The sequence below is a fragment of the Corapipo altera genome, unplaced genomic scaffold, assembly GCF_003945725.1.
Source record: "Corapipo altera isolate COAL_440 unplaced genomic scaffold, ASM394572v1 0, whole genome shotgun sequence".
NCBI lineage: Eukaryota > Metazoa > Chordata > Aves > Passeriformes > Pipridae > Corapipo > Corapipo altera.
In genome coordinates this window covers 56,745,743-56,770,575 of record NW_020884872.1, presented here as the reverse complement: position 1 = coordinate 56,770,575, position 24,833 = coordinate 56,745,743, and the positions used below count along the sequence as shown (strand labels likewise).

Here is a 24,833-nt window from a genome sequence, read left to right as displayed (position 1 = left end):
AAATACACAATACTTTTTTTTCTTCATCTGCGTGTGGCTTGATTTACAGTGTAAGTGCATTATATGTAAAATGAAAAGTATAACTGCTGTTTTCCAAAAGCCAGACTTTTTTAATCCATTCTTGATGGTCATTCATGGAAGTCATGAGCATCAAATAAAGCCTCATGTACATATAGGTTATATGTTCACGTATAAATTATATTTATATAGCTGCACTTAAGTATAGATGCAAGCAAGCTGGAAAACCTGCTGGGAAAACTTTAGGTGCAGACATTCAGGATGTTGCAATTGTGTGCTTGCAACAGAGGTCAAGTCTATGTCAGGACAAGGTTATTGGTGCATTCTTTGGAGCCCTGTATGACGCAAGATTCACGCTGAAGTACTTTTAAGGATGTTTACTACCTTTTCATGAGCGTACTGTTCCTATTTTCCATAAGTTAAGCATGAAACTTGTTAATTTTTAAGCAAACTTCGCATTGTGTTTAACTTGTTTTCAGAATAAAACTCAACAGCCAAACTTGGTGATCTGTGGTGTGTCCTTTAATGGAGACACCAGCAAATGACGCTAATGAAAGGGTGGTGGAGCAGGGGGAGAAGTAGATTTGTTCTTACAGACAGGCAGTTTCTAAGATCATGCCACATGCCTGTGTCCCTTATAGCTTTTGAGCCTGTTGGATGGTGGAAGGAAATTTACTTTGGTCAGTGGTGTGAAAATAAGCATGGGGAAGGAGGGAGAAACTTGTGTGTACTGAGGGAAAGCTCCCAGCATGTACTAATGCCGTATTAAATGCCAGGCAGTTTGTATGGGAAGATGACCTAAAACACCCAGAGTGCAGCGAAAGCTCATGCTGGCACTTCTGCCCTCATAGACAAAGTCCATGAAGCATGGGATGTGAATCCATGGAAAGAACTAGGAGATGCTTGGGCTTTTTTTATTTTTAAATAGATAAATAAATAAATATAATAAATACAAGTATAATAATAGTTAAGAGTCTAATAAACGTAGCTGTGCTGTTCTGAAGAAAACCATGTTTCTAGCCCAATGAATTCCAGAAAAGGGTTAGTATAAAAATTACTTCATTGGACAATTATCTTTGGAAATATTTTTAAAACTCCTTATAAGAAAGAAAATTAATCCTAATACTGAGACACACTTTGTCACTGATGTAGCAAAATCACTAACCTATGTTTATTTGGTGGAGGGGGCTGTGTTGGTCTCTCCTGGGTCCCAAACACCCTCATGAAATTCAGCTGGCCTTTGCCTGTGTAGGGCTGTTGTGACCAGTCGATGTGTATGATCTGGGCTTGCAGACCATAATAAAAGCTCCGAGTCCTCCCTCATCTTTACTGAAGCCTTGCAGCTTTAGTAAAGATGCATGGGGCAAATTTTGGCATGAAAAAAATACTTAAGGCCTGCAAGATAGAAAATGCAAGAATTCAGCTATGCCAGCTGACGTCTGGCAAGGTGTGCACATACGTTTGTTCATACTGGTTGGGTGGGAGGATGGAAGTCTGACATGTCAGTGTTAGCAGAAGCTTGTGGTTTAGAGAGATTAGAGCTGCATTCTCACTGACATTGCATATTCTAGTTGTAGGAGGATATTTTACTGGTATGGAGGAAGCAACATAGAGCCTATAGTATTGTCATACTATGAGTTTTTCTGGAATGCTATACACAAATGTTTCCACCTAATTAGGGTGTTTCACTGCCGTGGCTTAGTAAAGAATGTCATTACCTTGGGCACACTTAAAAAGGAAAAAACAAGATCCTGGGTTGGTTTAGTTCAGAGAAATGCCTATGTCTGTTCACTACAGGCTACGGTTGCTAATTTTCAACTGGGTTTCAGGTTGTTGGTTAAGATTAATTTGATTCCTGAGACCTACTTCCAGTAGAGTGCATTCTGCTTCTTGTGGGCTTAGGAAATCTTGGAAGTGGTGGCATGGGAAACATCTTCACTGGGGAGACCGCCAGCAGCAGGACAGGGTGTTCCCTTGCCAGAGCATCTTGAGAGGAAGCAGAACCTGGAACTGAGCAGGATGGAAGGGGAGGGATCATAATGGGTTCATTGTGGCAGTATAATTGCAAGCAATAAGAGGGTTGTGGTTTGTTTGCTGACCTTTATTTCATTACCAGGTGGCAGTACCAACCAAAATGAACTGCCCTGCAGAGGGGATGCAGGATGCCCTGCATCCTCCAGGGCTTACACCAACCAGCAAACCATTTCCAGCTTCCAGAGCAGAGCTGATGCCACTGTAACCTCAAGGCAGCATTACCAGGAAAGGTGATGCTGAGGAGTGGAAAAGGCCTGTTCAAACCATGGCCTGAGAGTGTCTCTGAGGCACTCCTGAAGCAAGACCAGCACGTAGGGTCTGTCTGTTGTGCCAGGTGCTGCTCCAGGGAACTACTTCTTAAGGCCTGGGGCCTATAGGGCAGCAGGTGGAGCACAGTTGGCCTGCAGGGAGCTGGAGCACGTCTGTTGCTCCTGTTAGCACTTGTGCTGGGGCTTTGAGAGGGACAGCTGGGCTCCAGGTGACACTGATGGCAGGGGGCTAGAGGCTGCTGCTCTGAAAAGGCTGACCTGGAGAGGCTATGTCCCCTCCCTGGTTAATTCTGCCTGTTAAAGACAGGGAAATGGTGTGATTCAGGCAGACATCTATAATCCATGAATTTTACAGCCTATGAGCTTTATTCAAGAAAAAATTCTGCAAATATTTAGTACTTGCACTAATATCCAGAAGCTCCCAACTTGGTGGTTTTACATGGCATACATTTTTGTCATGCAACTCCAGAAGAACTGATTTTACTGTAATTGTAACAACTTAAGTGATGGAGGTCCATGATAATGTAGGAATAAGCAGCTAGTCTTGGTAGACCATGAGGTGTACTTAAATCGAGTTTTCCTCTCACAAATATTTCATTTTTATGAAAACTAAAGGAATAATAAGCTTCTAGGCTTGGTTTCATTTGCAGTGAAATCATGGCTTCTATTCCCACCGGCAATTACCATGAAACTAATAGCAACAGTTTTAAGTGAAAAAACTAAGATAATAAAATTACCTAAGGTTTTGTAGCAGCTGGAAACAATGTGTCAGGACTGCCTGACTGGGCGATGTTTCACAGACTTCCAACTGCCTATGACGTACACTTTAAAGGCAGTTGTAGCGAGATGTTTAGAATAAACATTTAGATATTGTCAAGTCAAATGAGAAAATGATCATTAATACGTTATTTGACCTTGCAGTGTTTCCTTTGTTTTTTTTTCTTTTTCCCACTCAGAGCTGATTTTCTTCTTTCCTTTGTCATTTTATTGAAAAGTCTAAAGGTTCCATTTAAAAGAAGACGTTTTAAAGTACAGGATTAAAACATTCAAATCAGTGCCTCTAACAAGGCAGGGGGAAAGTGCAGAACTTTACATATGTTTTTACACAAGCACATGCCTTTCTTTGGAAGTATATATGTACATTTTGTTTCTTCTTACTGCAGTTCAGATGTAGTTTCTACATCTGAGACGCCAGGACGGACAGTTTAAGGTTATTGTTGCTTGATTCATTTGCTGCCTCCCTTCTTCTCCCTCTAGTTGTAACTTTAAGTATTCTGAGATTATATTTTGGTTATACCTGCGCATGGAAGGGAGCCCTAAGAGCCTTGCTTGATGAAAAAGTGCATAAAATTTGACTTGAGAAGGTGCTTGGCATACTAACAATTTTAGAAAACTAGTATTCACACTGAGGCTGGTTTGTGAACTCCTTGAAAAGAGCAAGGCACAGAGGGCCAAGAGACAAATTCTTTGCCTATCATTTGGATGATCCAGGGCCTGGCTCTAACAGCATGTTAAAGCAGCTGTGAGGGAAGTGACCCAGGAGGGTGTGTTTCCTTCTTGTTGACAGCTGGGATGGTCTCCACTGGCTGTGACCAAGTTTTCTGAGATGCTTTGCTCTCCCTTAAAATTCTTTCGTCCTCTTAAAGCCAGTTGTGAGGAGAAGGCAATGGACTCACTTGTGGTTTAGCTTACTTTTCCAAGCTGGTAAATCTGTCAATTGTCTGTGATTCAATTGTAGATGACAGGCAGTCCTAGACTCCGAACCTTCCAAAGCATCTGATATCATCTGATTACAAGAAGTGTTTAAATATGCTTAGAAGCAGGAAAAATGTATTGCCACAGTTGTACTAGTATCATAATACAGAATGTCTCAATCCCAAGGCAGTCTACAACTCAAAAATTTAGTTTGGAATTTATGTACATTGATTTGCTCCAGAAATCTCATTTTTCTGTAATTGGTTTAATTCTAATTATATAGCAGAAAAACAGTCTGTTCTCCTGTTTTAAGTTAATGAATATAAAGGAAAAACCTGAAAAAATTAACAAAATGTATGAATCTTAAAAATACTAGTGAATTTCAACTATATATCATAGTAATACTCATCTTGGGTTTTGTTCAGTTTTGGTTTTTTTAAATCCAGTTTTGACAGCAATCTCACTAAAACTAGTTGCTTTACAGGCAACAGATAAATATGTGCATGTAGTAAGAATCCCTATGTACAAATATTTTTCATTTTTCTAAGAAGTTGTCATCATACAAATCTGAAAATAAATGTGCTTGTTTACAACAGTGATCTGCCATCTAAACATGGGTATGCAACTGCAGACAACAAAGTCGATTTTTAAGATCTGTGAATCAGGGCACTGAGGATTTGAATCTCATTGGCTTAAAATCCAGGGGATGCCCATAGACTGAATGTCTTATGTTAAGTGCAATTTTAATGCACAGTGCTATAGTAACATTTCAGTGAAGACTTGGGTGAATGTTAGATCAAGAGATCAGAGAATGATTTAGGTTGGAAAAGACCTCTAAGACCACAGAGTGCAACCTCTTACTAATCACCACCTTGTCTACGAGACCAGGGCACTAAGTGCCACGTCCAGTTTTTCCTTAAACACCTCCAGGGATGGTGACTCGACTACCTCCCTGGGCAGCCCATCCCAATGTTTAACAACCCTTTCTGTGAAGAAATTCTTCCTGATGTCCATCCTGAATCTCTCCTTGAGGACCTCTTGTTCTGACGCTAGTTGCTTGGGAGAAAAGGTTGACCCACACGTGGCTACGACCTCCTTTCACATAGTTGTAGTGAGCAATATAGTCACCCCTGAGCCTCCTCTTCTCCAGGCTAAACAATCCCAGCTCCCTTAGACACTCTTCATAGGACTTGTGCTCCAGATCCTTCACCAAATCCGTTGCCCTTCTCTGGACTTTCTTGTAGTGAGGGCCCCAGAACTGAACACAGCAAAGTGTAACCCCATCAGTGCTGAGTACAGGGGGACAATCACTTCCCTGCTCCTGATGGCCACACTATTGCTGATACAGGTCAGGATGCCACTGGACTCCTCGGCCACCTGGGCACACTGCTGGCTCATATTCAGCAGCTGTCGATCAGCACCCACAGGTCCTTTTCCTGGGCAGCTCTCCAGCCACTCCGCCCCCAGCCTGTAGCGCCGCATGGGGTTGTCGTGGCCAAAGTGCAGGACAGGGCACCTCGCCTTATTGAACCAACGCTCATAATGAATCTGCAATTCCTGCCCTGCTCTGCACCTGTATAGTTATTTATTTTTATATATAGGTCTGTGGTTCTTCCCATGTCACGGAAAAGATGTATCGACTGCCCCGTCAGCTGGTTGAGTACCTGACGTATCAGGCACAGCTGGGCTGCCGTCCCTGGGGTGACTGAGGGGCACGGACGGATCTCCAGCCCCGGTAGCCCCGGTGCTCGCTGTGTGAGGGACTAACACCAGCGGCCCGGCCAAGCCTCCCTTATCCCTCACGCATTTCCCGCTGTCCCGGGGGCGGGGCGGGGGCGCGGCCCGGAAGTGACGGCGGAGAAGTTCGGGCGGCGGGGGGGGGCCGGGAGCGGGAGCCGCGGTCCCTTCGGTGGCGGTGCCCGGAGCCGCGATGCCGCCCAAGCCCTCGCGCAGGGCAGGCGCCGCCAGGAGCCAGCGCGCCAGCCCCGACGGCGGCTCCGCGCCGCCCGCCGCTCCCCGGTAAGCGCCGCCCGGGCCGGGAGCCGCTGCGGCGGGACGGCTGGGGGGGCGGGTGGGCCGCCCCGGGGCTCTCGGCGCCAGGGGGTCCGGGCTGTGCCCTCTCCCGGGCTGTGCCGCCGGGTGGGGCGGTGTCACTCCAGGGCGGCTCCGGCAGCGGGTGGTGTGAGTTCCCTCGTCGCTCCGGTGTGCGGCCGGTCCGCCGCACCGAGTCCCCGCTGGCGATGTCTGATGCTTTTCCTAGGCTCGAAATCGGAGAGGCTGACTTTGTCGTGCTCTGTGATGCCCTGAAAGTGTCGGAGAGCGTGAGGGAGAAAGCGTGGAAGACGTATGAGAGCCTGTCCGCAGTGGATGGAGCTCTGGTAAGTACCTGCTGCTCATGGCATTGCTCTGTGGGAGTGTCTGTCCTGTGCCCTGGTTCAGATGATATTGAGCCATTACTTTGCTGCACCGGGGCCCAAGTGTCTCACGACCAAAGCTCGTGCAGTGTGACTTCAGTCTAACTTCACTTGGAAAAAAACAAAGTTGGATATTGCCATAGTCGTGTCTATATAAACTGGCTTCCACAGATTCCCCTTTCTCGTTAATGTTTTGCAGTAAAGGTATGGGCTAAAGAATTCTTTTAGATGACTAATAAATCACAGTAGGAAAAAACACCACGTGATCAGCTAAATATTAAAAGTGTAAGTTATTTCAAATATGTCTTGGTCAGCTTTATAGAGGTCATCTTGTTGTTTCTCTGTATCTTTCCTGCTGCCTCCTTTATGAGGCTGCAGAAAGGATCTGGACAAGACTAGTGTGAAGAAAGGAATGTTAAACTCTTTTCTTTCCTACTGCATCATGATAACCTGTATGTACCTACCATTGAGGTATTTCCATTCGAAATTTGTCACTGGGCATGTGTAAACAAATTAATAAAATGTTAGGCCTTTTTGTGATTTTTGCTTTTCCTTCTCAGTATCACTGCTGTGTCAAGAAGCTGACTCAGAGAACAGCTGTAATACAATTAAATCATGTCAGAAGCTTTTTATACAAACACATCTTAGGTTTGTAATACCTAGCTGCGGTATAACTTGCTGTGTGGACTTGCATTTATATATATGTTGCACTTCTGCTTACTCTTCTGCAACTTGAGCTGACCTACCAGGGCTACCACAGAATAGTTATGGTTGGAAGGGACCTCTGGAGATCATCTAATCCAATGCCCCTGCAGGGTCACCCAGTGCAGGTTACACAGGAACACGTCCAGGTATGTTTTGAACATTGCCGGATAGGGAGACTCCACAATCTCCCTGGGCAACCTGTTTCAGTGCTCTGCCATCCTCAACGTAAAGTAGTTTGTCACTACTACTGCCTCGTTGTCTGTAGCTTTTAAACTGCAGTGTGGATTTACCAACTCTTATTGCTTTTGAATTTTGCAACCAAGTTTAGTAACAGCATGGGAGAGAGACTGTACAGCTCTTTCAGTAACAGACACTTTTCTGGCCATAGGTGTTCACAGGAAGCATTTCCCAAAATGCATAGTCTAGCTTCCATATATGAATGAAAACAGGAGTAGTCAGTTCTCTTGAGGGGAAAAAAGCAAGGCAGATTTCAGCATAATCCTACAAATTTCACTTATAGGCCAAGTTTTGTTTGCACCGATTTTCACTAATTTGTTTTACCTAGCACTGGCCAGATAAGATACAGGATACTCAAAACCCTTCAGCACCTGAAGATGACTTCCTTTACCTATTCATAACAGGACAAGGACCAGACTTTCATTATGATTTATAGCTAATATTTGTTGTCATAAGACCAATTGCTAAGAGCCTTTCCATGTATAGGAAAAAAAAAATCTACATTATATTGTGTTTCAATCCAAGTCCTTTTCCTCAAACTTTCAAATGTATCAGCAAGGTGTTGAAATGAGTAAGCTCACAAGTGTGTGCCTCTGTGGGGACCTGAAAGGCACTGGAGCTGCTACTTCTAGCTGAGAACAGACCTCACTTGACAGTGAAGTCAAACGAAGTAACAGCCTGGCTAATTGCTGCTGTGCTTTTCAGGTCAAGCTGTTATCGTGGTGAGCCTGGCTTCTCAGGGTGACACTAGTTCAAGTTGCAGGGATTCGGGAGGAGGCCGTATTTAAGTGCCTACCCCTTTCCCTCCTCTGGTAGAGGTGATATGTTGGAGGGGCTGTCGCAGGGCTTGTCCTGCAAGCAGCAGCTGCATGTTTTAATCAGTAGGGGTCAGTACTAACCAGTTCTGCACTGGAACAGAAGCTGCTTGTGTAGCAACTTTCTGTTCTTAAGCAAAAGGGGAAATGGCAGGCCACTAGTTGAGACAAATACCTACCAGAACACTTGTGTTTAACGTTGTAGTTGGTTTTACTTGAAGAAGCTTAAATCATCAGGCCACTGATGGAAACAGAGGTAGCATCTAATGATCCCACTCTCAAGCCATTTACAACATGCAAAGACCTGAAACATTACCTTCCCTGGCCTTGTTCTTTATGGTTGATCTCAGAATTGTGCCTGCCAAGCCTCTGAGGATGTGGAGGGGACTTGCAGTGCTAACTAGGAAGCAGCAAGGCCCTTACATTAGGTACTGTGGTAACTGGCAGAGATTTGGAGTGCAAATGTGGGTGTGGACATAGTTGGAACATCTGCTGTATCCTTGCTTAGTGAATATTTAGTGACTTAAAGTGAAAACATCTTTTATTGCTGTCCTTTTGGAGTCACTTAGTGTACATGTAACCATGTGCAGAGACTCTTCAACCAGGTACATGCATCTTAAAAGTATAAAACCATTATTTTTGGCAGGTGTACACAAAAGATTGCTATACTGTAGTGATGTATCAGCCTAAATGTGCCTGCCCTTTGGTGAGACACTTTGCTGGCCAGGAGGCATCAGTCAGGAAGGAGAAAGTTTGGTATCTGCTGCTCCCTGGAATGAATGCCAATGCCCACTGGAGCCACTGGCACCACCAAAACTGGCTGATGCACTGCTTTTTTTACCTTCAGGATGTCACACCTTTCCACACTGATATTTTTTTCTTTTGAACATTTGAGCTACTAGTGATGCTACTTCTCTTTGAAATTTCAGCTTTCTTATCTTGCACAGTTGTGCGCTGTAGCTTTCCTTACAGTCCTGTCAACTTATCTGTTCCCGCAGTGTGTGAGTCAAGGATACACAGCTGCACTCTCTTGCAACTGGGCCTTGGGTTCTTGAAACAGACTGAACTCCTGTGAGAGGTGTGAAGGAGGAGAAGGGTGATGAGAGAGATGGTAAAAATCTTTCTGGAAAATGTGGCTGACTTGTAATTGTAAAAACTAGATCTGCAGAGGGGGATTGTTCAGATCACTACAGCTGCCTGTTAAATATGGTGGTGTTTTCCTTTGTAGCGGGAGAGCATTAAAGCTTTCCTCTGTGACAGCCGAAGTTTAATGTCACTCTTACAATAAAATTGTAACTCAGAATCTCTTAGACAAAATCCCAAATGCTGATTCCAGAGATGTCGTACTGAATCAGCACTCTTGGTGTGTGGAGTGAAGGTGTGATCAGAAAGGTATTTTCTTTTTAAATTCTTTTTATATCTGGCAAACTCCCACACAAGTTTATTGTACACATGGAAGTGTTTATCTAAGTAAGAGCTTTTACATTAGTGTCATACAAATACTTCTGTTGTCTCTATCATTTCTCTTCTTTACCAAACCAAGCTACCTAAGTAGCTTGGTTTTAAACTGCAGTGTGGATTTACCTAAGTAGCTTGATTGTAGTTTTTACTGTCTTAATTTCAAAACTCTTGCACACTGGCAGTTGTTGGCTTAACAGCTGGCTCTGATACTTACTTCTCTTGTATTTTAGTTTTTTGTAACTCTCCTGAAATTCGTATTATGAACCAATAGTGCCCGTAAATTCTAGATGGAGTGGATAGATTTAGTGGAATTACTAATGTACTTTGCTGAGCAGCATGTGATTGTTGGTGTAAGAAATACTAGAAGAGGTCCAGGAAGCCATACTAATACTGCTATGAAAAAGCTCAAGGTGTTTGTTATATCTATCAATATATCTACTGTATATTTTGATAGAGAACAATAAAATGAGAATCTAAAGTAGAATACTGGGTGATATAAGCAGAAAAAAAGCCTTGAGTGAATTGTTGCTGAATATATTGCAAAGAACCAGTGTGAGAAACAGATGACATGCTGACTAAATTGGAACCAAACTTCTGCAAAGAAAATTGAAGTGGTTTAGGAAATTGATAGAAATTGGAGTCTGCTGAGGACCTTGAGGCGTAGGGTCTGGTGTGCTTCAACTTCATCAGCCCAGTTTGCTCTAATATATAGTGCATGGGTAGGAGCTCCATTTTTTTTGTTTGCTGTTCGTAGCTCTGTTTTGGAAATGTGGCTCACTGTTCTCCTGCTGCTGCTCAGCTGTTCAGACTCGTGAATTCCTGAGCCATTTTTATCAAATGTTTGTCTAACCTGCTGTTAAAAAATTCTCATGGTGAAAGATCTGCAGTCTGCATAGTTAGTCCTTCCTAGTTTAACTTTCTTTGTCCATGAATTTTTTTCCCCACGTACTGTACTGATTTGCTTCTGTGTTATAATTCAAGCCAGTGGTCATTAATGTATTTTTGCTGCCTTTTTTTTCCCCCAGAAAGTCTCTAGCATCTAAAGATGTTTCAGGCATCTTTCCTTGTTTCTAATTACTAATCTTACATTCTGAAATTCTCTCCAACTGGTGATTTACACTGGTATGCAGATACTGCAGAACACTTGATTCAACAAGAGTTGAACTGTTTTTAGTGAAGAAAACTTAAAAGGTGAACTGTAGCTTAAGTCAAGGAATGAAATAATGAATTCTTAAATATAACAAGATTGCTCTATATAGACCAAAGAATTATTGATCAGCAAATCAGATGTCCCCAATTCATAAAATTTTGCATTTAAATTAAATCAGTTCCTTTTGGTTGTGGTTTCTTATTAAAAAGAGAACATTGTAATTAGCAAGCCATCTTATCCTCATGTTAAAAGATGCAGAGGCTTCTTGGTTTTGGCAAAAGCATGAAACACATGTGAGATAATAAAGTATTTTCTGTTTAGACCTTTTGTCTCTTATTTATAGAACTGCAGCTAAACTGAACCTGAATCCACTGAAGTGTTGGATGGATGAGCAAAATTGCAGATATTTTAGGATCCTTTTAGGATCCTCTCTTGTTAAACAAAAAACAAAGAGCTGCTGAAAGTCCCAAAGCAAACATAAATCATCACCATGGCCTCTTGTTGATGATATTCAGTATCTTAGCAACAGATGCATTGCTTGTATGTTGTGCCCTTGCACTTTAAAAGCTCAGGTGACTGGCATACTGTTTCTTTTTTTACTCATCTTCTGCCCATCCTGGGTAAAGATGGATGTTCCCTCCAGTCTTGCTACATGCAAAAGTGTAATGGGAACTTACCATATCAGATGAACTAATTTCATCAGTTCAATACTTTCCATTGACCTCCATTACTTTTAGATAGTATTACATTTTAATTTAATCTAAACTGTTGAAAACTGAGTAATCTTACATCCCAGACAATATTCAATAAAAATTTAAAAGTGGTATGGCTGAAAAACCATCTTTACACAGAACTTCTTATCTGTAGACAATGGGTATAATATTCACTTTCAGAAATTTTTTTTCCTGGGATATTTTTCCTGCAGGTTTTAATTCCGATCAGTTTTCTATTGTAAGTGCTTCTTGAGTATTTTCTCCAGTCATCTTCCACCCACTGTAATCATAAACATACAGAATCATAAAATGGTTTGGGATTGAAGGGACCTTTAAAGGTTATCTTGTTTCAACCCTCATGCCATGGGCAGGGGCAGAGACATGGACACCTTCCACTAGACCAGGTTGCTCAAAGCCCCACCCAACCTGACCTGGAACACTTCCAGGATTGGGCATCTACAGCTTCCCTGGGCAAGCTGTGCCAGTGTCTCATCACCCTCACAGTAAAGAACTTCTTCCTAATATCTAATCTAAACCTGCCCTCTTTCAGTTTGAAGCCATTCCCCCTTTTACTATCACTACATGCCCTTGTAAAAAGACCCTCTCCAGCTCTCTTGTAGCCCCTGGAAGGCTTCTGTAAGGTCTTCCCAGAGCCTTCTCTTCTCCAGGCTGAACAGCCCCAACTCTCTAAGCCTGTGTTCATGGGAGAGGTGCTCCAGCCCTCTGATCATCTTCGTGGCCTCCTCTGGACTCTGTCGAACAACTGCCTGTGAATGTTTCTTGTACCATCAAGCTAGGTCTCTACATTGATTGGGACGTGTTAGCTGAGATTGTAGTAAGCCAAGTTCCACATCATTCTCTTCAAAACAGGTGCTTGACAGGTAGACATTCTATATCCCATTTGATTCAAATACCCTTCTGTGTTTGCATATTTCTTATGTACATTTCTCTTGACCTTCTTTTACACTCAGCATCGTTTGAAGTTTCTATTCCTGGATCACTTTTGTAGGCTATCATCAAACTTGTCACCAGTGTTGGCAGAATAGTAAAACATCTCTAACTGTGTACTAGAACTGAGACTTCCTGTGACCATCTCCTCCTTGTTACTAGTTTAACACTGGAGAACAGAAGTTATTTCTGTTAGTGCCTTTAACACCTTGCAACTACATCTGATAAGAAGAGAGGCAAAGAATCCCATTTCACAGGAGTTCAGTTGCATGAGCATTTTAAACCCATGACTTGTCTAGTTTGTTTTCACTAGATTTAAACTAAAACCAGATCAAATAATAGTAAGTCCAGAATGAGAAGTGAATATTTTGAAAGAGTTTGTAAGAGTTGTATATTGATTCAGCTGAACTGACGTACATTTTCTGAAGTTACAGTGTTGGGTCCTTCGAGTCCTAAATAAAAGATAATAAAAGAAAAAAAGAAAAATCTGTGTAGACTAATAGGTGTTAAGTAAGCTTTGGGCTAGCGATTGGTAGGTAGGCTTTGCTTTGTGATGAATTAAGGTCACTGCAAGTCATCTTACTGAAACTGAATGACAGCCAAAGGCAGATGCTGAGCTGGTGCCGTGCCCGTTTTCTGTAGTGATGCTATATCAGCAAAGATCTTGAGTCAGACTGGTCAAGAAGAAAATGCTCAGAAATTAATGTGGCTGTGAATTTGCCTTGAGTTCATTCCCATACATTCGAGTCCATCTGGGATGAATCATCTGGCTTTAACTGTAAACAAGCTGTGAATTTGTGTCATACGATTGGCTCCCCTGGAGTTTTGACACTGGCAAAATAGTGAGTGGCTTGTTGAACCATCAAGAGTTCTACTCCATGTGGGTGGCATGTCTGTCATTGTGTATTAGCTTCTTTTGAGGAAAGATGATTGGTTATAACTTGCACCTTCTAAGTAGCAGAAGACCTTAAATGTAGATATATGGTAGGAAAATGCCTGTAACTGCTTGTTGCTATCGTGCTTTACTAAACAGAGAGATGGATTTGCGGCTCAGCAGGAATAAGTGGTTGAGACACAGCTGTACCCAGTTATGAGTGTTTCTTGCCTGTCATTGTAAAGATTTTATTTACTATTCTATGACTTGGCTTCTGATTCCTTAACCTTCAGTGCCTTATTAAGGTCAAATATGGTAACTTTAAAAAAGATGATCATGGCTTCTGCTTTGTGTAAATGTTCCATGGAACCAAAGCTTGTATTTCGGAGCTTTGGTGAATTGTATGAGTTAAGTTGATCTTGTGCTGTAGGAATAAGTGTTGAAGTGTTTGGTCTTTCATGTATATTGTAAAACTTGTAATCATTTTCCATTATCAGATAACTGGCTATCATAGTCAAATGTTTGAGGATGTTTTGTTTAACCATTTCTGATAATGTTTGGACAAATTAATGCTTTCCATATATTACCCATTTTTATTGAATAATGAAAATGGTTTCCTCTCTTTTCTAAAAGGCTTGTAACAAAAAGAAAAAGGAAACATGGGGAGTGTGTATCTTTATTGTAGCAATTGATCTGGATGAAGTGACATTCACTTTCACTGAGCTTCTGAAAAGTATAAGCATAAGGTAAGTGGATTTAAGTATGTAAATTTAATTTCAATAATTAATTCATCAACATTTTTGTAAAGAAAATGTTTTTAAAGCATTGCGAATCTTTGTGCATATCAGGCTAGTTGATTTTACAGTGGAGGTTATTTATAAGAATTCTGAATATTTTGGTAAACTGGAAGTCTTGCTATCATATTTTAGTTTGAGGGAGCAGTGATACTTGTATGATTTAGCTGTGGTTAGCTTTGACTGTATGACTCATTGTATGACTAATTCTTGTTCTTGCTTAACCTAAGGTATTCAGCAGTTTTAATTGGTGTAAATTGCACTTAAGACATGTCCCTTTCTTCCCCTGTATCAAGATTTTCTATAAAACCTTTTTCCCAACATTAGGCTTAGGCTAAATCAAACAGTGGAAAAAAAAAGTTACTCTTCAGATGGTTTCCAAGCATGCTACTCTTTTTAAAACATTTTAATGCCAGTCTAAATTTTGTACTTTTGTACGCACCTTTTATAGGGGAAGGTTACTGTTATATTTTATATTGACTAAGTACATGAGTGAGAAACTAAAATTGTAGGACAATATCTGCTTTTAAAGTAAATTTAGTTGTCAACAGCAATAGGCATACCTTGTGTTAGATTCATCAGTCTTGTTAGCCCTGGGCTTTTTGTCAGCTATAGGGTCAACTGGCCGAGATTTCTACCAAGTCATCTTATCCTTTAGAGCCACACAGATATATTGAAAAGACTTTTTTATTCCATGGTAAAAGAGTTCTTAAATGAGCTTCTGTCTGGTTTTATATTGTTTCTTTAATCTGACAAAGATCAAAAAGTCTCTCAGAATACTATATTCTGATAAAGGATCAAAATGTATTTGATACAGTTGAAATAGTTGAATATATTTGATAGCTTCCTCCTCTTTGATTTTTAGCAATCTGCTCATTTTGCTTATGAACATAACAACAAAGTGCTCCCTTGATGACCCATCATATTACATGGATGAGTAGGAAGAACCTTGGTCCCCTGTGTAATAGCATTTCCAAAGGGTGGGAATGTCCTTGCCCCAATACCTGTTGCAAGACTTGAAATTCCATATAATTCAATGCGTTCATCTCAGTTTTCACTCCTAGGTCTTTATTTAGAATGGATGGAACCAAGGTTCATGTTCTTGGAGTAGTAAGAGCATTTCTAAAGTAGAACAGAAGAGTTGAGATATGTTTGTTGGATACTTGTGGTTTTGCTGGCAGAATAAGAAGAAAGATATGTCTAGTTAGCAAATTCTGACTTCCAAGGATGGTATCTGTGCTAGCCAAGAAAATTTTCCTTCTGCAGTGGTGCCCACACTGTGACATACTTCTGTTACCTGGTTGAACAGTACTCCTATATCTGGAAAATGTAAAGGTGAGACTTGAAGTAAACAAGTAGTGTTTCCCAAGGCAAAGTTCTCTGTCACTGAGAATAAGAATAGTAGTAGTAAAAGTATGCTAGAGTCTAGTGAAGTGAGGCAATGCGTTTTTGTGGGATTGTGTTTTTATTTTTTTTTTAAGAGCTATTTCAAGATACTCATTCTCAGAGTTGTGATAAGCTGTCATCTTTTTCCTTTTTTTCAGTGTATGCACGTTTTTTCAGTTTCTGAAAGAGGTGGATGTTAACATGGATACTGTAAGCACTAAAGTTGATAGCACTGTATCAAGGCTGAAAAAGAAATATGATGTATTAGTTGCACTATACCACAAGTTTGAAAGGTAGAGTACATTTTTTCATTTTGAAATTATGATTTCTTTATGCCTGTCAACAATTAAGTATTTGAATTTTTCAAACTGTGTATTACAGGAGTCCACTTAAACTCTGTGTGCTAACATTTACAGAACAGTGAAATGGAACTGTTAACATACATTGAATAAACACGTGTTATGTTTTACTCCATAACTATTACAATGCTTTGTTAAACAATCCACTTGTTGCAGCACAAACAGTAGTAAGAGTAGCATGACAAGTGATTGCTACTCACTTTGAGTTTTTTACAGATGTGTAAGAGGATTGGTTTACTATCTAATTTTTTTTTTTATTTTACATTTTTCCTCCAAAATCACAAAATATCCCTTAAATGACCCTTGAAAGGGGTAGTAGGTGACCCCTTGGTAGTTTATATAATGGAGGCATAAATGTGATATAAGCTTTATTTGTCTTTTGGAAGTTCAACCAATCACACTTAACTGTTTTTCTGGGCAATACGTATATGACAATACTTCTGTACGGTTTATAGTTGCCTTAAAGCTGTGAAATTCTGTGAAAGGTGTAAATAATTTGTTTTTATTAATTGCAAGTCTTTTCTGGGCTATAAGTGTCATTGCAGATATACACAGGCATGTTCTGGTTTTTTGTCCCTCCTCTAACTTTGCTTACTTTTTTGAACCTTGGATTGGAATAACAATTTTTTCAAGCAGGATTTGTCTTAATTTTTGTTTTCCTAATTTGTTTTTGAATAAACTGAATTTATTTCTTGAAATCATGTACCTAGAATAATTGGGAAGCAACCTTATACCACAAGACTTGCAGTGACACTGCAGAAACACTAAAGATTTTAAAATGCCCTTTTATAGTGTTCTATGCAGCTGTAGCACACTTTGCTGTGTTGTATGAAAGACTGAGTGACAATGTATATACAAATCTTGTCTTTCTGGAAGAAAAGAACAGATTTTATTATAGCAAGGTAAAATTGTTCTGCTGTTTAAGCTTTGACATAAGTATGCAAGTGACAACATAATTTCAGCTATGGCAGGCCTGTAGTTGATCTGTTGTTAATCTGTTCTCTGATAGCCAGCATTTTTTTTTTTTTAAGTTAGAATAATGCTTTGTGAACTGGTGTATTTTTTCACTACATTGAAGTCAAAGATACTGCAGAGTTCACTTCCAGAAAAGTGTTCAAAAACACGAATTTATTTTTATTTTATAGGACTTGTGGCCTTATTTATCTGGAACAACCTAGTACTGAGTAAGTTTGATTTTCCTAAATTGTGTTTGTAAAGATATAAAACATGACAGCATTTTATCTTTTAACCCTTCAAGACTGACTTAAGTTGTAGTATGTCATGTGTTTAATTTAGCCTTAGTGGGGACTTCGAATTTTAATGAGATGATGAGAGATTCCGAAATTATATATCTATATATATTATATATATCCTTCGTGAAGGATTGCTATCCAATGGCATATGTCTTGACATGGTGGAAATAAACATTTGGAGAGTGAGCTTCCTAATCACAGCAAGAAATGAGTATACTAAAAGATACCTTAGCAACTCAAAAATGAGCTTGAGTTCATGCTGTGGCTGGAGAATAGGACATTAGTCAAAGACACAAGAGAAAACAGCTTGTAACAGTTAAGCGAATTGCCTACATTTACTGTCTTTTCCAAGGATGATACTGATATTTTGTGATTCTTGAATGGCTCTACGGACTTAATTTTTTTAGATGTGTGGTCATAATTACATAGGGAATAGAATGAGATTTTTAGTAAACTTAACTATATGGGAAATGTTGCCTGTTGTCTTAAATAATTCCATGAACTGAAGCATGTTTTCAGAAATTATAGTTTAGATTATTACAGATCTGTCAATATAGTTTTGTCTCTCTACAGGATGTCTGCTGAACTCAGTTCTGTATTAGTCCTACAAAATTACTGGATTACTTTTTTGCTGGCAAAAGGTGAGTTTCGATTGAAAGACAATTATTTGGATGAATATTGTTGAAGTGAGTTTGTTTTATATGTCCAGTATGAGACTAGCATCCTTATTACAAATATACATCATACAAGCTCAGAATGTTTAGATTACCTGGCTTTTGTAAGTACTCGGTAATATTTTTTAAAATGCAGTTTGGCTATTGTTGTCACTGGTATTACGTTCTGTATAGAAATATATGTATTTAAGATTTCTAAGATTTTTTTCTTTTACTTTAAAGGTTGGTATTCTGTATTTGACTCTATTCTGAGGTGCTTTATAAACTGCCAGTATTTTAATAATGGATGATTAACTGAAAAGACTGGCAGATTTTTTTATATTTTGTATATATAATTATATATTAAATAAATATAAATTATAACGATATATGTTTATAACATATATATTTATATATAATATACATAAAAATAAATTTAATAATAAGATATCATAATAAGTCTCTGAAATCACATCCTTTGAATACTATGAGTTCTTCTTGAAAAGGCATAAGTTAAAGTGGAGTGATAAAACAATTGCAGTAGTCTGTGAAGGCCTGTCTCACTGTACTACTCCTACAAAGGGGGAATGAATCATATATCTTAATTGTTGCTTACTCAAGGTGCGTGTTCCCAGCAAAGTGTACACATCTCTGATATCAAAATCGGTCTTGGGTCAGCTAAATTTCATGGAGATTTTTCACTAGAATTCTCCAAGCATTAGCATAAAGCAAAACGCAAAAAAGTTTTTCTAGCCTGCCTTTTCTTGAGAACAAAGAAAACTAAAATTTATCAGCATATAGTTGCAGGAGAGCCTGGGCGATGCTTGCTAGTTCTGATAGAAAATAAATACAAAAATTGGACGTGTAAGTAGAGCACAAATAGGGATCTGTAGCTGTTTTGAGTCGTTATTGGCTTTCCAAATTTTTCGTGGCAATGCGTGCTCTCTTGGAGATCTTCTCTGGCATATGAAGTAATGCAGCTGGAATAATGCAGCTTTAAAAGTGCTCTTCATGCTAATGTTTGTGTGACTTAAGTAATTTCATATGTATTTGACAGGCTGAACATACAGTGTCTTAGCATGTTTTGAATTTCTCTGCTGTATAATAGCAGCTCCTGCTTTCTGAATATTTAGCAGCTTCCACAAAGCTTGCATAAGAGCACAAAAAAGAAAGGGAGGAAGAACTACACAGAAATAAGAGGTACATGTAAGTAAAATAGCCTACAGCATTACAACACTACAGTAAAATGAAAAAGAAATCAGGAGGGAGTACCAAGGGCAGGAGTTTTGTGCACAATAAGTTTGTGTATATATATCTGTATATGTTGCTATCTCTAAAGCAACAAACCTCTCTAGAGCCATGACTTTTAAAATCGATAACCTTTAAAGAACACTGGCATCCTATGTGATGCTTTATGAATTCTAATGGTAGTGTTTTATTATATGAACTTCAAAACCTTTGTTTTTCAGAATTACCTCTAAAATTAAGTCAAACATTTCACAAAGTTTTTCTTCACCCTTTTAAATATTTGCAGGTAAAGTGTTGCAAGTGGAGGATGACCTGGTGATTTCCTTCCAGTTGTTGCTGTGTGTCTTAGATTATTTTATCAAACTGTCACCACCTGCTATGCTCAAGGAACCATACAGTAAGGAGTTTAGTTTTTTGTGCACTAAAGTAGAAATTAAATTGATTAAAGTTCTATTAGTCATGCTAACATTGCTAATTAACATAATAAAACTTTTTAAGCTTATTAAAATGGATTTTTTATGTTTTAGTTCAATTTAGATGATAGTGAACTTGAATTCCATTATCTGAATGTGGCAATGTACTTAATTTTTTTTTTCTTGCCTTCCATTTACTATGTCCTTTGCCCATGCAAATTGTTTAGGGACTTTGTTAAAACAGCACTTTTAATTTGGTAAAAGAATTCAGGTTCTGGGTAGATTATAATTGAGAACTATTATTTAGGTTTGTTTTGAGTTACAAAAGGAAACGATGGTGCTATTACTCTCTTAGTTCATTGACGTGTAACAGTATGAGGACAGCAGAAGTGTACAAGATACTGGACTATACAGACATTTAAAACAAATATGTGGTGGATAGAAGCTCAAAACAGTAGAGGTAACATGTAGATAGGTTTGCTTTTATTACAACCCCTTTGTTATTAGCAAGTGTCACTATTTTGACTAAAAATATAATGGGTTTTCACTATAGAAACTATAAAAACTTCAACAGTAAGTTTTTGTACATTCAGTTTTCATACCTAAAACTTGAGAAACCTCACTAAAAAGGCGGAGAAAGTGAACGTTTATGGCAACTTTCAAAAGTAGAATTATATTTCAGTTAACTATTTTCTTCAACGAGCTAGGGAATTGATAGTGAGTTAATCCTCTGCTGAGTTGGGATGTGACCCTAGTATTTTTAGCCTAATTTCTTTGTTTCACAACTAAACATCCGCTTGGGTTATAATGTCATAGAATAGATGATATAGTCACTTCTATATTCTTTAAATTCCATGCTTTGGTGGGTATTTATCTGACCTAGTAATCATTTGTTGCAGATGAGAATAAATAACCTTGCTTTTATTCTAATGCCAGTGTAAAGAGTGGGAAAGAGCAAGCTTGGGATAAGCAAATCACTGCCCTCCTTCAGTACTGTTTTGAATTTAAATTTGTCCTTTCTAATAGGACAGACATGTGCTACTGGTTATTTCAGATATTATTAAGCAGAGATTTTTCGAAAAACACTGAATTGAAACTACCTGTTTTTGAGCTCTGTATTCACACTGATTTAGGAGCTCATTGTTAGAAACAGTTTGGTTCTGTGCATCATATCCTAAAAAAAAATGCTGCCACTTGAGACTAAATTTCAGATACGAGTATCCCTGTTGTAAGTGCATAGCATTAGATTTCTAATGTGAAGCTGTGTATGATATTGTAACTATCAAACAGCTCTTCATTCTTTTAGCAGATAACACAATGTATTGTTCAAATCATGGTGACCAAGAAGCTTCCTGTGCTGAATGATGTCAAGGTTTATGATCTGACTGAGGCTGAGGGGATTAAGATGCAACCACCCCAGCAGTGTAGTTTGTCAGAGTTTCTCAGAAAAGTTGTCAAATATAAATGAAGTTACAGATGAGAACAGCATGCTGATTGGTGTGCCAGGTTTAAACCAACAATATTTAATTATAGTAATGTACATTATTAATATAATTCAAGTATTTCAAGGTGACAGTATTGAAGCCATCTACTTTGAGCTTAACAAAATGAAGTATTTTTAACTCAAGGTATTACGTTTTTTTGATATCTTCTTCAAGGTGAACTTGTTTGTTTCTGCTTGTTTGTTTGGGGGTATTTGGGGAAAGAAGAAATTTTCTACAGGGCCATATTCCAGGTTCCCACCGGCACTTAAGTCCTGCATTGATTTATTAACCTTCAGACATGTAGAGTGAAGTTCAACTTGCAGCTTCCTGCTTTACACTTCTGTAAAAATAGAAAAAACAGTTACTCATCTGTGAAAAAATAAGGCTTTCCCAGTTTTGCAAAACACGTGCTCATTCAAAACTACTTACAGAAAGTGCTGCTACATTATGTGTAGAATAACTGTTTAAAAACAAAATGTCAAATACAGATACAGGAATTTAAAAATTAACTTTATTTTTGTATAGGTTTTCTGTAATGAAGGTTTCTTACACAGCTGAACAGATAAAAAGGAAGACATTTTTAAGAGGAAAACCTGAAAATGTAATTTTTGGTTTAGTAATTTAAATATCTTTTTTCTTAAGATGACTCTAACATTGTGATGGTTCTGAATATCTTTCCAGAGTCTGCTATGGCTGCAGTGACTGTTAATGGTTCAGCTCGAACTCCAAGAAGAGGTCAGAACAGGAGTACACGTACAGCAAAGCAACTTGATACCGATACAAAGATTATTGAAATCCTGTGTAAAGAGCATGATTGTAATTTAGATGAGGTAATGCCTGCATTTTAATGTCTCATAGGTCTTGCTGCTACACCCCATCTGAAATATGTATTTATTTAAATAGTCTTGTTTTAAATGTCAATACTCATGGCAACTTAACTATTCTCTCTAGTTTAATAGTGAAGGTATTCTACCATTCAATACTTTCTCTAGTAAGTAGCTTAAAAAACAAGCAAACAAAAAACCCCAAAACAGGCTCTTTGGTATGGATGATAACTTTGCCAGGGAAACTGTGAAGAATGCAATATGTAGTTATAGGCTCATCATGGCATGTAGCATGTAGATGAGGTCTGCTCTGATGGGGTTTCAGAGCTGCATCCCATGAGGAGAAAATGTATGCAACAAGCACATTGCTTCTGTGGGGGATCTTAAAAAACCCCATTCCCTTTTACTTTGACTGATAAATCTGTTCCTGTCAAAGGACTGATTTTTGAATACCCAGATGGATGATGGAAGTAGAAATATGAGAGGGCTAGGAAGAGTGCAGTTCTTTCCCAGTTTAGTCACTGAAAGCTCAAACAGTGGAGTATTTGCTGCATGCTTATATCATATATCACTGTGTTTTAGATATGTAAGGAGTTTCATTCTTGCTTTACTGAAAACAAAACACAGTGCATTACAGAAATGTCTCAGTTTCTTGATTTCAAGGTGCAAAAGCGGTGTGTGCATGGCTGACTCTGTACATTGCTAATATTACATTTTTTCTTTTTGTTAGGTCAAAAATGTGTATCTCACAAGCTTTATTCCTTTCTTGAATTCTGCTGGTATTGTAGCTTCAAATGGACTGCCAGAGGTAAGTGGAGGAATTTAAGACAGTGTGATGGTTTGACCCTGGCTGGATGCTGGATGTCCACTGAAGCTCCTCTGTCATTCCCCTCCACAACTGGATAGGGGAGAGAAAATATAACAAAAGGTTGATGAGTTTAGAAAAGGATGAGGGAGAGATCACTCATTGAATACTATCATGAGCAAAACAGACTGAACTTGGGGATATTGATTGAATTTATTACCAACAAAATTCCTACCAGGAAACCTGCTCCAGTGTAGGCTCCTCTCTCCATGGATCTGCTGGTCTCTGCCTGCTCTAGCATGAACTGCCCATGGTTTCACAGCCCTCTTTCAGGCGTCTACCTGCTCCGGTGTGGGTCTCCGCCACAGGCTGGAGGTGGATCTCTGCATCTCCATGGTCCTTCATGGGCTGCAGGTACCATGGTCGGTACCATAGGCTGCAGGGGAACCTCTACTCCAGTGTCTGGAGCACCTCCTCCACCTCCTTCTCCACTGACCTTGGTGTCTGCAAAATTGTTCCTCTCACACATTATCACTCTTCTCTTCTCTGGCTGCAATTACATCTGCCCAATAACTTTTTTTCCTTCTTAAATATGATATCAGAGAGATGTTCTCTCCATTCCTGATTGGCTCGGTGGTGGATTCGTCCTGGAGCCGTCTGGCGTTGGCTCTGCTGGACATGGGGGAACTTCTGACAACTTCTCACAGAAGCCATCCCTGTAGCACCCCTGCTACCAGAACCTGGCCACACAAACCCGATACTAACAACAGTTCTTTACTTATGCCAGATTGCTTAAGATTCCCTTTACACATTGATGAAGTTCTAATAGGTTATTCTAAAATCATCTAGCAAAATGCATTGTTTTTTAGGAATGTGGCTTAGCAGGGGTTCCAGTATTCATGAAGTGTGTTTAGCTGTTATATTTGAATTTAATAAATGAATCTCCTGAGGCTAAACCAGTGCTTTTGCTCAAAGCAAAACATCACATAAGCATTGTATATCCATGATCTTGGTAAGGCTGTTCATCTAAAACCCAACTATTACAATATTAGGTTTCTGAAGTCACTCTGTAAATGCAAACAGTCTTAAATTACATACCTAAATTTAAATATAAATGAGACATGTTACTGTAGTGATGTTGGAAAGATATCTAAAAGGTTAGGCTCAGTTTCACAACTTGGCAGAGTTTGGCCAGCTGTGTCCATGCAGAATTATTTTCATCTTGCCGAACCGTAGCCTGGAAGCAGAAGATTACCTCTACACAATTGCATCCAAGAGTGCACCTTAGTAGGTAACTTCTTACCATGTGTTTTCCTTTCATCGTTCTTGAAAGAGTAGGTCTAGCTGTGTGTCACCAACAGATGTGGTAACTTGAAAACAAGCGGCTGTGAAGCTTATCAGACTGATAAGTCTGCAGGGTTCAACTAGGTGTATCTTCTGTTCGGTTTCATAGTGTGTTCGGTGGGGAACGAAGTACAAGACCCACTAAAGATCTTAATCTCTTCCTAAATTAATTTCAGAGTATCAGTAGCCTGTTTAGACTTTTTAATTTATGTGTGTATATATAGTTGGGAAACCCTGTATGAACTTCCAGGCAAAGGTCATTAAACAGCTTGTTCTCAAATCAGAGGGTTTTCATCCAAGGGTGCTCAACTTAAGCATAGTACCAAAAGTACTAAGACTCTGCTGGTGAAAATTTTATAAAACAATGCATCTGAAGGAAAATCCAATCACATTATCCTTGCTCCTGAAACTTGAGCACCTTGAGTGGCAAAGCAGAAGGTTACAGCTATATTTCAGAGATATTTGGTTCATATGTGTAATCCAATTAACCATCAACCATAGCTGACATCATCAGTACAATAGCTAGTAATGTGGCACATTTAAATTCACTTTCATTTTCATAACAAAAACACTGAACTTTTGATAAATTTTAATATTACTTCCAAAGCAAGAAAAGCCTTTGAGACTTACAGTTGGTATTTAATTTGTCTTTAGTATGTGTTTGTTGGTCAGGCTTTATGCACTGTTGAATAGATTCATGCAGAACTCTTATTTTTGACTGAAGGTTTCTTCCCAGTTATCCCAGTACAACCATTTTGTCTAAGAGCTGCTGTTTTTTCTAGAAGTTTATGAAATACTGAAATATTTTAGATAAAAAGAATGCATAAGCCATTAGGAAAATAATAAAAATAAAGTTAACTTTTTAAATACAAGAGATAGTGATAATGAGAATTGAAATATAATCTTTTTTAGTGGTCCTCATCTCAAAGTTTTAACT

General features: G+C 39.1%; 1 protein-coding gene across 1 annotated transcript in view; it reads left to right on the top strand.

The window, feature by feature from the left end:
- The first annotated feature begins 5,930 nt into the window (after nucleotides 1-5,930).
- The window catches only part of RB1 (RB transcriptional corepressor 1), a 71,520-nt gene continuing 52,617 nt past the window's right edge, over nucleotides 5,931-24,833 (top strand). The window contains exons 1-9 of the mRNA XM_027648857.1: nucleotides 5,931-6,035; nucleotides 6,277-6,394; nucleotides 13,967-14,079; nucleotides 15,672-15,806; nucleotides 17,018-17,056; nucleotides 17,699-17,766; nucleotides 19,313-19,423; nucleotides 21,605-21,753; nucleotides 22,478-22,555. Of these exons, the coding sequence (XP_027504658.1) occupies nucleotides 5,947-6,035; nucleotides 6,277-6,394; nucleotides 13,967-14,079; nucleotides 15,672-15,806; nucleotides 17,018-17,056; nucleotides 17,699-17,766; nucleotides 19,313-19,423; nucleotides 21,605-21,753; nucleotides 22,478-22,555 (900 nt within the window). The 5' untranslated portion in view covers nucleotides 5,931-5,946. The remainder of the gene's footprint in view (nucleotides 6,036-6,276; nucleotides 6,395-13,966; nucleotides 14,080-15,671; nucleotides 15,807-17,017; nucleotides 17,057-17,698; nucleotides 17,767-19,312; nucleotides 19,424-21,604; nucleotides 21,754-22,477; nucleotides 22,556-24,833) is intronic.